The 16,163-nt window shown below is 36.6% G+C and overlaps 2 protein-coding genes across 3 annotated transcripts; one reads left to right on the top strand and one right to left on the bottom strand.

The window, feature by feature from the left end:
* Nucleotides 1–1,604: 1,604 nt before the first annotated feature.
* Nucleotides 1,605–10,345, top strand: LOC103967931 (TOM1-like protein 5). 2 transcript variants are annotated; one of them, XM_018642251.2, is made up of 11 exons: nucleotides 1,605–1,933; nucleotides 2,111–2,186; nucleotides 3,053–3,166; nucleotides 3,826–3,904; nucleotides 4,139–4,237; nucleotides 4,327–4,440; nucleotides 5,545–5,702; nucleotides 6,215–6,290; nucleotides 8,561–8,646; nucleotides 9,428–9,589; nucleotides 9,763–10,345. In XM_018642251.2, exons 3-11 carry the CDS (start codon nucleotides 3,066–3,068, stop codon nucleotides 10,118–10,120), a joined length of 1,233 nt encoding a protein of 410 aa, XP_018497767.2. In that variant the 5' UTR covers nucleotides 1,605–1,933; nucleotides 2,111–2,186; nucleotides 3,053–3,065; the 3' UTR covers nucleotides 10,121–10,345. The 2 variants fall into 2 exon arrangements, with proteins under 2 accessions (XP_018497767.2, XP_009379537.2); XM_009381262.3 differs by having other exon boundaries at nucleotides 3,048–3,166.
* A 91-nt stretch (nucleotides 10,346–10,436) lies between these two features.
* Nucleotides 10,437–16,026, bottom strand: LOC103967934 (probable glycosyltransferase At5g03795). The gene is made up of 4 exons (XM_048583576.1): nucleotides 15,652–16,026; nucleotides 15,276–15,529; nucleotides 14,755–15,103; nucleotides 10,437–11,177 (listed from the first exon to the last, which is right to left on the bottom strand). The coding sequence occupies exons 1-4, from the start codon at nucleotides 15,985–15,987 to the stop codon at nucleotides 10,509–10,511; spliced, it is 1,608 nt and encodes a 535-aa protein (XP_048439533.1). The 5' UTR covers nucleotides 15,988–16,026; the 3' UTR covers nucleotides 10,437–10,508.
* Between the last annotated feature and the right edge of the window lie 137 nt (nucleotides 16,027–16,163).

Raw genomic sequence — 16,163 nt, 5'->3', positions numbered from 1 at the left:
CACCTGGAAGGTGACGAAGCCATAAAGTATATTGATGTGGATGATGTGAATAAATTTAAACCTAAAAGTGCCTAAGTACAAGAGTGTATTGTGAGCGGGAATAAACCCAATTCACACGTGATGACAAAGCATAAGTATAGTATAGTAAAATAAGGTCAGAATTATATTATCGATGATAATCGCCTACACCAAGATTTGTCAATAATCCTCGTCAGTACAGAAACTCTGATACTAACACCTGAACGGACGAAAAATAATGATGAGTGAGCCTAAAAATAAAATTTTAATAAAAACCTTTAACATGTGCTTTATTGTGAGCCTCGAGGCTTTGCTTTGTCAAATCCGAATTCACCCTCTTCCTAATAAGTTTAATTCATGAACTTCCTTCCCAGGAAAGCCTGTGGGGTTCATGATATTTTTTTTCTTTTTCTTATTTATGATATTTTAGGTTTGTTTTTATATCAGTATAAAAAGAATCAATATAACTAATAATTATGTGGTAGGACATGATTGGTTGGTCTTTAGGTCTTTAAAGGTCATTTTAGACTAGGATAAATTTGTCAATAAGAGTATCAATTAATCGTGAGTATGAAAATAAGACAATGGGATGGGCTTAATAGCACTCAACAAATGAGCCGCTAAAAATAGGCAACAAATTAAGAAAAGTAAAAAAAAAAAAAAGGGGATGCAACACTAAGACTCTTAAGAGGTCACCTATCATAATACTACTTTCATCTGAACTTGATTACTCTCATCTGAACTTGCTTAAGTTCATAGTATGCCTGTGAGTTGGTATGATCACATCTGTTAATTTATGCCTCGTAATTGTATTCAACCATACTTTGGGCATACTCCAAAACCTTATGGCCTTCCTCCCTACAGGAATCGCCGAAACGAGAAAACAAACGAGCCGCTAAAAATGGGACTATTTTTGCTCACCACCATTTAGTGTGATGTATACTCATCACCTTATTTATTAACGTTAGATGAGTTTGAATTTCGAGATTTGTGTAGCGGATAAGCACAAATCTCAAAATTCAAACTCATCTAATAATAATAAATAGAATAATGAGTATACATCATACTAAATGATGGCGAGCAAAAATAAGCTAAAAATAGGCAAAAAAAAAAAAAACAAAAAAACATAGAAAAAAAAATACAACACGAAAACTTTTAAGGAGGTGAACCATCCTGACATCACTCGTCTCTCGCCCAAACTCCGCTAAAAATAATTTTCTTCTAGTTGTGAGAAAACCCAAACCCAAGTTTTTACTTTTTCGAGGAAATATAGAGCCCGATGGGCCCTGGCGGTGCCAATACTTCGACAACTCCATATATTATATTATATCAATCATTTATCATTATCATTGGAGGTGGATTGTCTGCCTTCTTATTTTCATATTTTTTTCATGTTTTTTTATTTGTGTGGTCACAGTTAAATTACGTCAACATTTTATATTTTTATAAAAAATTTATATAAAATATTAAAATAACTTAACCGTGATCACATATCACAAAAGAGTATAGAAAAAATATAAAAATAGGAGAAGACACAATCCACCTCCTTTGTCATTTCCATCTTTTTAAGCTTAGCAAGTAAAGTAAGAAGGAAAGACTGGACAAGATTCGTCATCCCACCTCAAGCCCCTCTGGCTATCTAAACTTTTCCTACTTCTTTTAACATTTTCTATCACCTTTTATTTATTTATTTAAATTAAACTTATTTAAGTAAGCTTTGTAATATTATTAAATACATAATTTGTTGTTAATAACAGGAATCAATCATATTATATATGCTCTACTACCAAATCAGTGTAAACTCTGTTCGATTTGATCTGTGTGGGTTTTGGGTACATGGAGAAATGCTTAAGCTCTTGAGGATTTACCAGCTCATCTGCATCTTCTTCCTCTTTCTCTCCCTGTTTCTTTACTGGTAATACATACATACATATATATATATATATCGTCCTTTTTTTCTTCTTCTTTCGTCTCGGGAGTGAAATCCAAGGGTTTTCCTTTTCCTCCCTTCATTTTCTTCAATTATATTTATTGAATTTAATTGTTTTACTATTGTTCTTAAGAAAAATATGTGAAAAATGTTTGCTTGCAGAGTAGAGTGCCATAGGCATATGAAGTGCCATCAGTTTTCAGGTTGCTGCTGCTGACATTCCAATTCTCCGTCTCAGGTTAATTCTTTTTGATATTTTATTTACTTTTTTATTTCTTATTCAGTATATAAAAATGTATGTGCATATGAATGGGTCGTAGTATTGAAGAAAATTCTTCTAGTTGGTAGGTTGGAGTAATAGTCAATTGAATGGCTGTAGGATCGACTACTTATGATTTTTTCTGTGACCGAAATGCAGTAATTTAGAGTTTGAAGTTACTTTCTTAGGGTCTGGTGGCTGTTCTTTGGTTATGTTTGACTGTTTTGGGGTATAGTGATTAGAGCCTTTGTGGGATAAAGTTCCGATCTTTGGCATTCTTATGAAATTTGGCTTCTTCATTGTTTTGGGAAGCACTAAATTTGTTTTATTTTTTTTTGCAAATTTGGCGGCTTTTGTTTCAGAGGATCTGTTATTGTAACAAAATTTACTTTCTGAATCATGGAACTTAGTTTGGGTTTCTAGGGGCATCTCGTCCTCTGACATTTCAGACCTACAGTTTTTTACTCTTGAAATTGGATTTTTATAGGAAAGTTCTTTGCATTCTTAGTTCGGGGTTTTATGTGAAGATTGTATGACAATTAGCCTTGTAGCCTAATGAGACAATAATGGATGGTCGTAATGGTCAAAACAGATGGATTTGGTTGGGGGAGGGGGGGCGGGGGGTGAATATTATGGGAGGATAGTTGTGTCCATGTTTATCAATGATATATGACAAATAGACACTTGTGAAATCACAAGAGGCGTGCAAGTAGGAACAACATAGGATGCATAGGCACTTTTTCCTTGAATATTATGGGAGGATAGTTGTCCTTGAACTTATACCTCAATGATTGAATTTATCTTTAGTTCCTATTCTTACTTTCTCTTCACTTTTTAAAGTCCAGAACGAACCAAACGATGGCTGCTGAGCTTGTCAATTCTGCTACAAGCGAAAAACTGGCTGAAATGGACTGGACGAAGAATATTGAAATATGTGAATTAGTTGCGCATGATCATAGGTATAATTTCTAAAAGCTTCCAAATCTCTCTCTCTCTCTCTCTCTCTCAGAAGAAAGGGTAACACATTATGAATGCATGTGTGCTTGTTATTTTGATTTGTAGTCCTAAGATTTTTCTGAGTTCATTAATTACGACCTTTAATTTTCTTGGGAAGGGGGACAATGTATTAGAAGGTATTTCTGGTTCAGTATATAGTGCGAACCGGCTTAATGCCATTTTACCTATCCATACTTTATGGGCGACATGTTTAATATGATGTTGATGTTGCACATAATTTGTTTGTATCTAGGTTACATCATTGTTATTGGGACCTTAGGATATTTAAGTTTGACAAAAAAGGATTGAATTTTTTTTCATAAGCATTTGTAGCTAATCCCTTAAGAACTATACACATTTGTATCTAGGTTTCATCGTTGTATTGGGACTATACGACTTTGTCGAAGAAACCTATGACCTTGAGTTGGAAGTTCTGAATCAACTAATATGTATTATATGTTGATTTGAGTATTGTATCTGGAAAGTTCGTCTCAGATGTTCCCTTTCTAGCCATGTACAAGTTTAATAAATTGCTTTCTCATTACCTACACCTAACAGCTTGGAAATTGAAATTTAAGCTGAAATTACTTTATAAGTACTTATGAATTTTGGGTTGGCACAGGCAAGCTAGAGATGTCATTAAAGCAATCAAAAAACGACTGGGGAGTAAACATGCAAATTCTCAACTTTATGCAGTTATGGTGAGTAATTGCCTGATTTTGTGATGATATTTGGTTTATGTTACCCATCATGTTGGTTGTTTTTCTTGTACCTTCCTACCCTTCTCTTTTTCCTTGAATTGTGCACATCAAGGGACATTCAAACCTGAGTTTTTATTTTTATTTATTTATTATTATTATTTTTTTAAATACTTAAATTTTTCTAATGTTATGTAGTTAGATGTAATATCATCCATTTATCCTTTTATTTTGTAGTTGCTGGAGATGTTGATGAACAACATAGGAGAACATGTTCATAAACAGGTGGTTGATGTTGGGCTTCTCCCTATTCTAGTAAAGATAGTCAAGAAAAAGGTGTAAAATTGTTCTCATTTACTCTATAGCTAACAATTGGCTTGATTTCATAATTAATTTATCCAGTTCGCATGTTTATGTGGTTGCAGTCAGACTTGCCAGTGCGAGAGCGCATCTTTCTACTTCTAGATGCCACACAGACATCCCTTGGTGGTGCTTCTGGGAAGTTCCCACAGTATTATACTGCTTATTATGACTTGGTGGTACGTACAAACAAGTAATATACATACTCAGACTCTCATTTTATGACTATGAGAACAAACCAACCTAGAATTATTCCACATGTAGGTTGGTTTAGATTCTTGGCATGTTGTAGCTGGAGAATAGAGTAGATTTTACCAAGTATGTCATGTGAACTTCGAGGTCTATAGATAATAGAGCTCTTTGTTATTTGTTCTTCACAATCAATTGTAAATTGTAACACAAGCATTTGGATGTATTAGTTTCAAATATTTGAAGACTTTGCCATTTTATTATGGGTAGAAATCAAAGTTATGCCATATAATTGTACGTAATCTTGTTGATGAAGAGACCAATTTTGTGTGTGGCAATTAGGCCATTTTAAGAAAGTAAGGGTTGATGGAATGATCCAGATGAATAAGTTGGATGATTCTGGGGGAAATGGTGCGGAGTGATAGGCTTTTGAGGTGGTAAACTAGTGGTGGTATGATGTTGACGTAAAGTTTCCAGTTGACAACTAATAATACTTTTTCTAAGTTTGAATGCAATCATCAGTTTGCAGAAGATTTTCTTCCTCATGAAAAGTCCAGTTTTGAGTTTAATTTTAACATACAATTGTGTTCTGGAGAGCCCTCATAGTTTCAAATCTGTTTTCCTTGCACCAAGCACATGCCAATGTCCAAATAACATCTCTTTTGCTAATATAATTGATCATATACTGGAAAGATCTCCGGGGACTGCGGATAGCTCACCCGAGGGCCCATATTGGGTTCAAATATGAATGCTGTCTTTTAAATTGTTTAGCTAAATACGCGACCACACACACTGAAGTTTCAATAATTTTCAAAATTACAAGTTGTGAGGCATGCTGCACATGATAGAAAAATGTCTATTTTGGCCTCCTATAGGTGAAAATTGTTCTGAAACTAGATTAGTGTATTGGTAGGCGTCATGGTTGTAATCTTTCATATAATTGAAACATCTGCTTCTTGGTCGACTTCTAAAGAACATATTTTGCAGTTTTTTAGTACGGTGATATTTAGGAAATGACTATATCTTGTGTCTTAAATTTCTGAGTACTTTCACTTAGATGATATCCTAAGTTCTACAGAATTAAATATTTTCAGAGTGCTGGACTAGAGTTCCATCAAAGGCCTCGTCAGGTCACTACGAATTGCCCAACGCCACAATCAGCTAAGAAAAGTTCACCTAATGGTGAATTAGCATCATCTATACATGAAGGGGCTGCTCCTCAAGCAGAGCCACATATTGTTCCTGAATCTAGGTACCATCCACATTTATTTTGAATACACTTGGGCATTCAAATGGTTTGGACTGCACTAGTCAACAGTTTAGAAAAAACCAACATTACTATAGTCTGTCATTCTTGGTTATCCATCTCTTATTATTAAAACTAATGTACATAAATATGTTTTTCCAATCTGGTGACTGAAATTAACCGATGCAAATTGCGAACGTTGGTGCTCTCATGTGAAGCCATTCATTGTTGACCTATTTAGTAGGCCTGTATATTTCCTCGTAATTAATAGTTAGGCCTTCACATTTTTCTTATCGTAATGCAAATGAGAATGTATTCCATTACTCAAAAATTCTAAAAACCTTACAGCGAGTTGTTCTTTGTGTATCCATTTTTGTTTCTTCTGAATTTATTTGTACCGATGGCTCGATAAATTTTGTGAATGAGGGGCTAAGCATGTTATGATGGGTTTTTTTTTTTGCTTAGTGTGTGTAGTTTGATAGCATGTGTTTTGATTTTTCTGTACTTATTTCATGCAGTATTATTCAGAAGGCTAGTAATGCATTAGATGTTTTGAAGGAAGTTCTTGATGCTGTTGATAGTCAGCATCCTGAGGTATGATTGTGGAGTGTAGACTACCGTTTTCTTTTTAAATTCTGGAAAAGATGAGTTGCACACTTGCACAGTGTGTTTCATTGCCATATGACACAAAAGCTGTTGCATGTTCATATCTTTCCTTGCCTTTTAAGTAGTCCAGTTTACAATGGTTTAAATTTTTTATCACTTAGCTGGTTTGTTTCTTCTTTATGATTGACTTGCAAAATATGACATATATAATTACTTGAAGAGTCAAAGTTAGTGCTTGATGATGGGAAGTTTGTGTTAGGAGGTGGTTTTCTTATCATAACTGATATTTAGCTTAAAAGTGAATTTCAACCCCAACCTCACATATGGAAATGAACAGGAGCCTTGTGCATGCCAAAAGTTGTCTAATGGAATTAATTTATTGCTTTAGTGTGGAACTCTTCCTTGTTAATGTCTAATGTGGGTGGACAACGTAAGCTGCATTGCCTATTCCTTTTCCGTCTCTTACGAAAATCTGTCCCTTTTTTCAAGGATTATTATACTTTCCTTGGTTCTGTACTTTGGGGGTACAGTCCAATTAGAGTCCTCGTACTTTTACAGTGTGCCTACTAGGCATGCGTATGGATATATATAGTTCAGGAGAAAGATGTAGATTACTAAAACCACTGTTAGAAAACAACAGTACATGACATTTTACGTTTACATGCAAACAACAGGCATGCATTATATGCAGAAAGTAATAAGCCTTGGGTTAGTTGACTTACTAAACCTTTAAAATGAAGGAGGCTATACAGCTAAAGGAGTATTGGCGTTGGGAGGTACTTAAAAAGTAGGTGAAAGATGGAAGATGTGAAAGTTGATGAGAGGGATGTGTGACCAGAACAAAGTGAAAGGGGATAAGTTATAGCCTATTAAGTTTAAAAGGAAATGGCACGACTTAAAAAGTATTATCAGGTAGTTGAATCATTGTTGGTTTGGTTTTACAGGTCCCCAGAGTGACCAGTTATCATTAAATGGAGCCGGTTTGTTTGGATTGTGACCCTAGTGTGAAAATTAAGAGAGAACGGAAGAAAACCAACCCGGGTTGTGTTGTTCGGTTTAGCTGATTTGTCAGTAAGGTAGCCCACCCCTACAAACAACTCCCTTCAGCATGGTTTGACCAGTTGAGAACAATAATGGTTACTCATGACAAGACTAGAAGCGGGAGTGAGCATTCAACATTCTTTAAATAGAGAGAGACAGATCATGACATTGCAATTTTGATTGTCTGCGTTGATGACATTGTTGTCACTGGGAGTAAGAGTTGGGGCATTCAAGTCTAGTCCTTGATTTTGGTCAAATTTTCTTACTATAGAATTAAGCTAGCTTTGTTGTTTCTAGGTTGAAGACTTGAAGTTTAAAGATTAATGTAAGGTATTACTCGTCTCAGAGGAAGTCTGTTCTTGACATTTTAATGCGTGCTATCTTGGCTGGAAACTTGTGGTCAGAGATATGGAGACTATTCAGAAATTAATGTCCGAGTTTGGTGGCTTAGTTGATAATTCTGACATGAATAAAGGCTCATAGTGGAGCTAATTTACATGACTATTACTTACCCAGATATTCTCTATGCAGTCATTATGTGAGTCAATCTTGACCAACCACGGTTTGTCACATGAACGCAGTTGTACGCATTCTGTAGTATGCGATAGCTATATCAACTAATGTAACCTAGCTGTTCTGCTATATTAAATGGTGACATCATGATCGTCATGTTCTTTTCTGATGTTATGGCGAATTCTTTAGAAATACAAACAGAAAAGTAAAAGATGAAACTAAAAAAAAGTCCAGATGTCCATGAGATAACAGAAGGTAGGAGAACTTTGCAAGACTATTTACTGTTTCTTGCAGGGGCCTTGCTTACATTCATGTAAGCCATACAACAAAATATATTGATTTTCTTAGGAAAATGTAAAACAGATGTCACCTCATAACTCTCAAAGGGAATTCATTCATGAAAACTCAATTGTGCAAAATAAGCCATCGAATGAGGATGTGTGGATTCATCTTTGCCATAACCTGGTTGTTCTTAAGCCACATTTAGTCATTTTTCCATTGCATTGTGTCCTCATCTTTCACGTTGGACATGGGGTTACCCCTAGAGGCATGTACCTTGTATTAAAATGAATCAAATGATGATTATCAGATTATGACATAATTACATTGCATGTCTGGTTGGTTGACAAGTTGATGTTTAAAGGTGTCCTTTAATGTTTAAATTATCTTCTGTAATGTTGACTCTTTGATATATGTTTCTCTAGGGGGCAAAAGATGAATTCACACTTGATCTTGTGGAACAATGTTCTTTCCAAAAGCAAAAAATTATGCATCTTGTGATGACTTCTCGGTAAGGCTTCTATTATTCTGTAAAGTATAACAATTTTCCTTTTTTATTGGTTGCATAGCACTGTACTCATACTAAATTTTGTTGATATGGTAATTAAATCTCATTAGGTACATGATAAGTTTAACTCTAGACAGGGCGAGTTTGTTCCCCCAGATACTGAGTTGCTTCAGTTACCTCATTAGCAATACGTAATTGGATTTTGTTTAAGGATACAGGGATAGCATTACTTTTTAAATGTCACGAGAAGTTTCGCCTGCTTGGGGTGGTGTTTTGATGTTTAATCTAAAGCTGAAGAAATATGTAAAGGCGAATGAAGTTTTTCCAATTAGGTGATAGTAATTGGACTACATAAATTTCTTGTTGAAATCCATAGTTGCACATTCAAGTGCAGATATATAAAACCTAGATGGCTCAAGAGCCTTGGACGTTGTTAAACTGTATTACTAATTATGCTCATTGACATTTTGGTTTTAGCTCTAAGGGAAGAACTTCCTATTTTCTATGGTGGTATAGTTGATATTGCAAAACTGGAAAAACTGTGGGATTGAGAACACTTTCCGAATTGTTTTGTTTTCAACTTCGAAGGATGGGATATTGGAATGTGGTCTTAAATATTTGTATGGCTCTAATGGGATTTGTAGTTAGTCCTTTAAAATATGATAGTTTGGTTTAGGGGACAAGTATATGTACAGATGCTACCCATTCTTTAAAACAAACATGCCTGCATGTATAACCTGTAGTACTTGTAGCTCCAACTGAACCTTGTCTTTAATTTTCCTAGGGATGAGAAGGCAGTTTTTCGGGCTATTGAGTTAAATGAGCAGCTCCAGAAGGTTCTTGCAAGACATGAATTCCTACTTTCTTGTAAGCCTACACCAACTGTTAACCATCTTAACCAAGAGGAGGCTGAGGAGGAAGAGGAGGCTGAGCAGCTTGTCCGAAGGTATGTTCAACTACATGGGCCTAAGGTTTTCCTTGTATAAACATTTTTATTCTTTATGATCACTGCAAACTATGGTTTGAAAAAATATCATACAACTTCGGTATGGGGATGTCTACAAACATGTATGATTTGATGATCTGAAATCAGTTGTCTTTTACTGAAAAACTTTACAGGCTACGGAAAGGAAAAGCTTGTGTAAGGCCTGAGGATGAAGAGCAATCAGCCGAGCGCCCCCACTTGGGCTTGCTTGGATCAACCCAGCCAGCAGAACGGCTGAACCGTCCACTTATACGACCACTTTCGTTAGAGCCATTGCATGAATCAAATGGGCATCTTCAGCCTGCAAATGGGTTTCTTCCACCTGCAAATGGGCATCTTCCACCCCCACCTGCAAAACACATTGAGAGGGAAAAATATTTCCAAGGGACCAAGCCCGATGGTTCTGGTTTGGCTGGCCATGTGAGGGGTCTCTCATTACATAGACGCAATGCCAGTAGCTCTCGCAGTGGAAGCATGGATTTCAGCGAATGACTGTTGTACTCGAGGGGCCTCTCATGTATGACCAGGTTTTTTTTTTCTCAAGTTTTTTTCTTTATATATTGGTAGTTGATATGGGGATGGTTTCTGATCTGTTAGTGTTGTGGAAAGCTGGAGAACATAGCTGCCATATTTTATCTCATGTTTTCATATGTGATCTTATCTTATGACCTCAGGTTTGTCTTATGAATATATATATGTCTATATGTTATATCTCAACATTTATTAACAGCTTATGTGCCCGCAACTGCCTGCGTCGAACTTATTTTGTTAGACGTACGTACGCATAGGTCCGTGTAAGACAATCGGATGATACGCAGCAACAACCACGTCGAAAACATCTTGAAGGATTTCTTTTTATTAGCTAAATAGATGAGCTCAATTAGGTGAATGTATCTTGAATGCGAATGTTTAAGCGTCTGAGCCAGACGGAGTGAACAATCATGTGGAAAACATCGTATCTCTTTGGGGGTCCATTCACCAAAAAATGCCGTTGCACTTGTTTCACCCTCCTCTGCATCCGGAGGTACTGTCTGCTCGATATGGCTGTCAATATGGTCTTGATGTCGGATATATTCTTGACCGGAACTTGTACAGAAAACGAGTTCCAGTTCAAAACATCGCTGAATGGAGGAACGTAGCCATCTGAAATCAACACCGGCACACACTCGGCGTAAATTGCTTCCACCACTCTTGGACTCGCTACTTCGTACCCGCTAGGGCATAAGCAAAACTTGCTGCTCTTGAACATGTTCTCGTACGACATTCCCTGAGGAAGTTTGTCGTAAACTAACACGTCTTGGTCTTTGCCTTTCCATTCGTTTAGGAGAAGGTACCTGATGTGGCCGTGTAGACCCCCTGCATAGAAAGCTAGTGTGGATCGCTTCGATGGAGGCTGGCCGCCGATTCCTGACATTTCCGATGTTTTCAGATTAATCTCTGGAAGTGACGCATCTTTCGACGGATTAAATCCTTCTGAAGTGTTCGCATTGCACATAACTCTAATGGAGTTGTGGAATAAATCAGGGACGAAGGATGTCGTAAATGGTCCCTGTAAAATGAACAAGGACTCGGTTATATTATCGACCAACTAATACACTCATACCGTCGCTTAGCAATAAGAAAATTAGAAGGAAAAAGAAAGAAGAGACTGAGTTAGGTACTGAGTTAGGATTAGAATAAGTTTAGAGTTCGATTCTCTTTAATTTAATAAACAAAAACCAAAGTCAAGATAAAAAAAAAAAAAAAACAAAACAAAATTCTAAGGGTGCTATTTTTGGTACTTCAACAATCTCATTTCTGCACTTCTCACAAGTGCATTTTTCTAAATAGAGAAGCTTAGAATGCATAATGAGATATTTGGAGTGACAATAACATAATTTAAAATTATTGAAATAAAAAAATTCAGGAAATACATAGTAATGACACCATCAGAATGAGCTCTTACAAAAATGGCACAAGTTGTAACAACTACAAAATTGACCTGAAGGAGCGATTTAAACAATGTGGAAGACAATATATCAGCCAAATATCAACAACATCTTAACAACGTTATTGAAGTATGGATACCAAATATTGATGTCATATCAACAAAATTTATTAAATATCGATGAAATATATACAGATTACTGAATAAGAAAGGGTCATTTTTGTATTTATTTCAACTTGGTGTCATTTTTGGAGGGTACAACACTTGGGTACTGATTAAACATTACCCAATTTACTGACCCTCTTATTGTTAAATTATAGAGAAAAAACTTATAAAGAATTTTATGTTATGTATTCTTCTCTCTGTGAGGGAATTTTACATTATGTATTCTTATCCCTGTGGAGACATATTTATAGTGATACAATCCCTTGTAGGGCAAGGAAAATAAAACCCTAATCTCTTTACAAAGGAAATAAAATCCTAAGGACCTTCTATGTGCAATAGGAAATCTTCTCATAAAAGGAAAATAAATCACTGTACTAATATTAATGGTTTGGGCTTTGTAGCACCATCGTTTGCTTCAGGCAAAGAAAGTGTCTTTGAGCCAGTGGGGCGCGCTTGATGAGTCATCATCAAAGACTATTGTGATTTTCAACGAGTAAAAGGGTAGTAATAAAATTCAAGAATGTGGTGAAACTTTGCTCTCTACATTGTATATGTTAAAGAAGATATCTCAGATTAATTATAGTAAATATTGTAAATCTGTAAATTAGTTATTTGCTTACCTGTTATGGTTTGTTTTCCTTGATTGTAGGCAATAGTTTAGGATCAGGAATGTATCTGTTTCCTATATATCTTGTAACCCTAGCTTTCGGTGAATACAAGAAAAACCATTCTACTATATTACGTTTCTAGATGGTATCAAAGCCATCTAACGTCACCACCATCCGAGAGCCTACCACTTTTCTGCAGGTTGTCTACCATCCACAATGGCGTGCTGCCATGCAACACGAAATTGCTGCTCTTTAGGCCAACAATACCTGGTCTCTCGTTCCACTTCCCCATCACAAAAAGCTGATTGGCTGCAAATGGGTGTACAAGGTTAAGCTTAAACCTGATGGGACCATCGAGCGTTACAAAGCCCGGTTGGTTGCCAAGGGCTATAGCCAAATAGAAGGGGTTGACTATCGTGAAACCTTTGCTCCGGTTGCCAAGTTAACCACTGTTCGTGTGCTCCTTAATGTTGCTGTTGTGTGTCAGTGGCATTTGCACCAACTGGATGTCAACAACGCCTTCTTGCATGGTAATCTTGACGAGGAAGTGTACATGCAATTGCCTCCTAGCTTCGGACGAAAGGGGGAGACTTGTGTATGCAAGCTACACAAATCCTTATATGGTTCAAAGCAAGCCTCAAGACAATGGTTCATCAAACTTTCCACCGCTCTCAAGGCTGCCGGATTTCATCAATCATGGTCTGATTATTCCTTGTTCGTCCGAAGTCAGCAAGGTAACTACATTGCTTTGTTGGTATACGTTGATGATGTGATTCTAGCAGGAAATAATCTGCAAGAAATTGAAGCAACGAAGTAGTTTCTTTCGCAACAATTCAAATTGAAAGACTTAGGCCAACTTAAATATTTCTTGGGGATAAAGGTTGCACAGTCCAAAAATGGCATCACCTTGTGCCAACGAAAATATGCATTGGATATATTAGATGATGCGGGATTTTTGGGTGTCAAACCTTCAGGATTCCTTGTGGAGCAAAATGTTTTTCTTACACAAGCAGAAGGAGAACTTCTGGTTGATGCTTCATCATATAGGAGACTTGTGGGTAGGCTAACCTACCTAACCATAACAAGGCCGGACTTAGCCTATGCTGTGCACATGTTAAGTCAGTTTATGGAAAAGCCTCGACAACCACACCTTGAGGCGGCACACAAAGTTCTCAAATACATCAAGAGTGCACCGGGACAAGGCATATTTTTGCCATCCAAGGGATCCTTGCAGTTAAGGGCATTTTGTGACGCTGACTGGGCTAGATGCAAAGACACAAGAAGATCGATAACAGGTTACTGTATTCAACTTGGTCAAGCTCCGATATCCTGGAAAACAAAGAAGCAAACTAGTGTCTCTCGTTCCAGTGCAAAAGCCGAGTATCGTTCCATGGCAGCCACATGTTGTGAGATCACATGGTTAAAGAACATTTTAAGAGATTTAAAGGTGATTCATTCACAACTAGTCACGTTGTTTTGTGACGACCAAGCAGCCATATACATTGCTTCGAACCCGGTATTTCATGAAAGGACAAATCATATAGAGATTGATTGTCATTTGGTAAGAGAGAAGATTCAAGGAGGACTGATTCGTATGGCATACATACGAACAACTGACCAACCAGCAGACATCTTCACCAAACCGTTGAGTTCTACACAGTTTGAAACATTGCTCAGCAAGTTGGGTGTTATTAACATACACTCCAACTTGAGGGGGCGTGTTAAAGAAGATATCTCAGATTAATTATAGTAAATATTGTAAATCTGTAAATTAGTTATTTGCTTACCTGTTATGGTTTGTTTTCCTTGATTGTAGGCATTAGTTTAGGATCAGGAATGTATCTGTTTCCTATATATCTTGTAACCCTAGCTTTCGGTGAGTACAAGAAAAACCATTCTACTATATTACGTTTCTAGAGTATCTAACATAGAAGGACAAGAAAAATCTTCTCCAATCAAAATTCGGTTGAGCATTACAAACTTCAAAATAGTACCCATTCACAAATTTTGAGGTATTGGAAACAAAGGTTTTGCCAATCATGCTTTCTTCAGGCAAAGAGATCATATACCTTGCTTCATATATATCTCTAAACTACGAATTGCAGTGGTCCTTCATATACATATGCAAATTGAAACAAACGTACAGAAATACAAAATTTGAGAAAAAGATAGTAGGGCCAGATTGTGCTACATTGGCCTTATGTGCATTTGGAAGCTAATAAAGGGTAATTTTATTATGAAGCAAGGAGTTGGTAACTAAAAAGAAAAATTAAGTGATTTTCTTAATGCTTTTTTAGCCACCTATATATTGTATTTACGAGTAAAGGTAAGATTATAAAATATTCAATTTAAAGTGCATATAGCTTATTTTTTTAAAAAAAAAAAATTAGCACACGTAATTAGACGATAACATATGATGTACATACCCAATCGTGACAGGACAACATGAAATGATCGGCACCGTGGCTTCGGTTCCAGAAGGGATGTTTGTGAGAAATGAGATTGATGTAGTCGACCACAGCAAGCTTCATGCCACTTAGATCAAAGGTTTCAGGCATGTAGATATACTGAACCATGTTAACCACACTGAATGGAAGGAAATAAACAAGTGCCTTGTGAGGGTCTTTTGTACGGTACAATTTGCCCTTCTCCATCTCATGAATAAACCTTCCCTCCGATGAATATATACTCCTGCATGGTCCGTCGTGAAATATTGGAACCTCTCCTTCTTCGTATACGTAGATCTTGAACACATTCTCCATCTCTAGGTAACTCCTGCCAACGTTTCCTTTTATTTCACTTTTAATTATTATATTGTATAACAACAATTAATTAACTAAATATTTGTTAATAATTCTGATTCAGACGCTTAATTGTGTTGTTAGGTAGACTATAAATCTAAATCATTAATTAATCAAGTCGAGTTTAATTTGTCTATATAACGTACCTGTGGAAGGCGTTAGGGTTGTGGTATATGGGGCCTCGAGGAACATAATTAGGGTCTTGATGTGTGGATGTTTTATTCCTAACTTTAGCAGCTTCTCTAATGGCAGACCTTGCTCTACTCAAACTTGCTTCTACTTTATCAAGCTGGCTGCCGCTGATGAACACTGTTCTATTGGCAACAACATTATTATCCACTGTATTAATCACGTCTCCTCCTACTTTCTGGATTATCGTCTCTTGCAACACATCAGCTGCCTAATTAATGACAAAACACAAGATTAACTTAAGATATGTATAAAGACATGATTAAGAAATTAACATACAGAGAGAGAGAGAGAGAGAGAGAGAGAGAGAGAGAGAGAGAGAGAGAGAGTCACTGATATTTGAGGGGCAGGAGCAGGAGCTGGAGATGGGGCGGCTGTATTTAGGTTATTTAGTGAAGAGAAACTAAAAAGTAGAGGTTGTGGTGGTGGCTGAGTGGATGTTAAAGCAGCAAGAGAGTAAGTAGTAGTAGTAGTATTAATATCACTACTACCACCAGCTGAAGCTGCAGCTACTTTCCATGTTGTCTCTGAAGAAGAAGAAGATGAGGAGGAGGAGGGGGAGGAAGCCCTTGAGATTACCAACAAAGATACTGCCAAAGTTAATACGAGTATTAATCCCACTAAAACCGAGGATAAAGATGAAACTGGTTTGTTACGACTGGGCCTCATTTTTCTCCAGCTGATGATCTCTTCCTAGTGTCCTAGCTAATTCCTTAAAGGCTAGCTCCATATACATCCACCACACATGCACAGCACTAGTGTCTATATATACATATCCTATCCATAGGTATCTACTAAGACCAACTCTAATGGTTGAGGTTAAATACTAAATTTCAAGCCAAAAT

This window comes from the organism of the source record quoted next, unplaced genomic scaffold, assembly GCF_019419815.1.
Source record: "Pyrus x bretschneideri cultivar Hongxiangsu unplaced genomic scaffold, Pyrus_bretschneideri_v1 Contig1, whole genome shotgun sequence".
Lineage (NCBI taxonomy): Eukaryota > Viridiplantae > Streptophyta > Magnoliopsida > Rosales > Rosaceae > Pyrus > Pyrus x bretschneideri.
Note: the sequence above shows the minus strand (reverse complement) of the source record. Positions and strands in the feature narration are given on the sequence as shown.

Bases quoted from the DNA above. Each gene is read 5' to 3' on its own strand.
- LOC103967931 (XM_018642251.2), top strand. From the start codon at position 3,066: ATGGCTGCTGAGCTTGTCAATTCTGCTACAAGCGAAAAACTGGCTGAA. The intron at 4,238-4,326 runs GTGTAAAATTGT...ATGTGGTTGCAG, and splicing joins TAAAGATAGTCAAGAAAAAG to TCAGACTTGCCAGTGCGAGA. The intron at 5,703-6,214 runs GTACCATCCACA...TATTTCATGCAG, and splicing joins CATATTGTTCCTGAATCTAG to TATTATTCAGAAGGCTAGTA.
- LOC103967934 (XM_048583576.1), bottom strand. From the start codon at position 15,987: ATGAGGCCCAGTCGTAACAAACCAGTTTCATCTTTATCCTCGGTTTTA. The intron at 15,530-15,651 runs GTGACTCTCTCT...GTCATTAATTAG, and splicing joins CTCCTGCCCCTCAAATATCA to GCAGCTGATGTGTTGCAAGA. The intron at 11,178-14,754 runs GTATGTACATCA...TTCATTTTACAG, and splicing joins TGTTGTCCTGTCACGATTGG to GGACCATTTACGACATCCTT.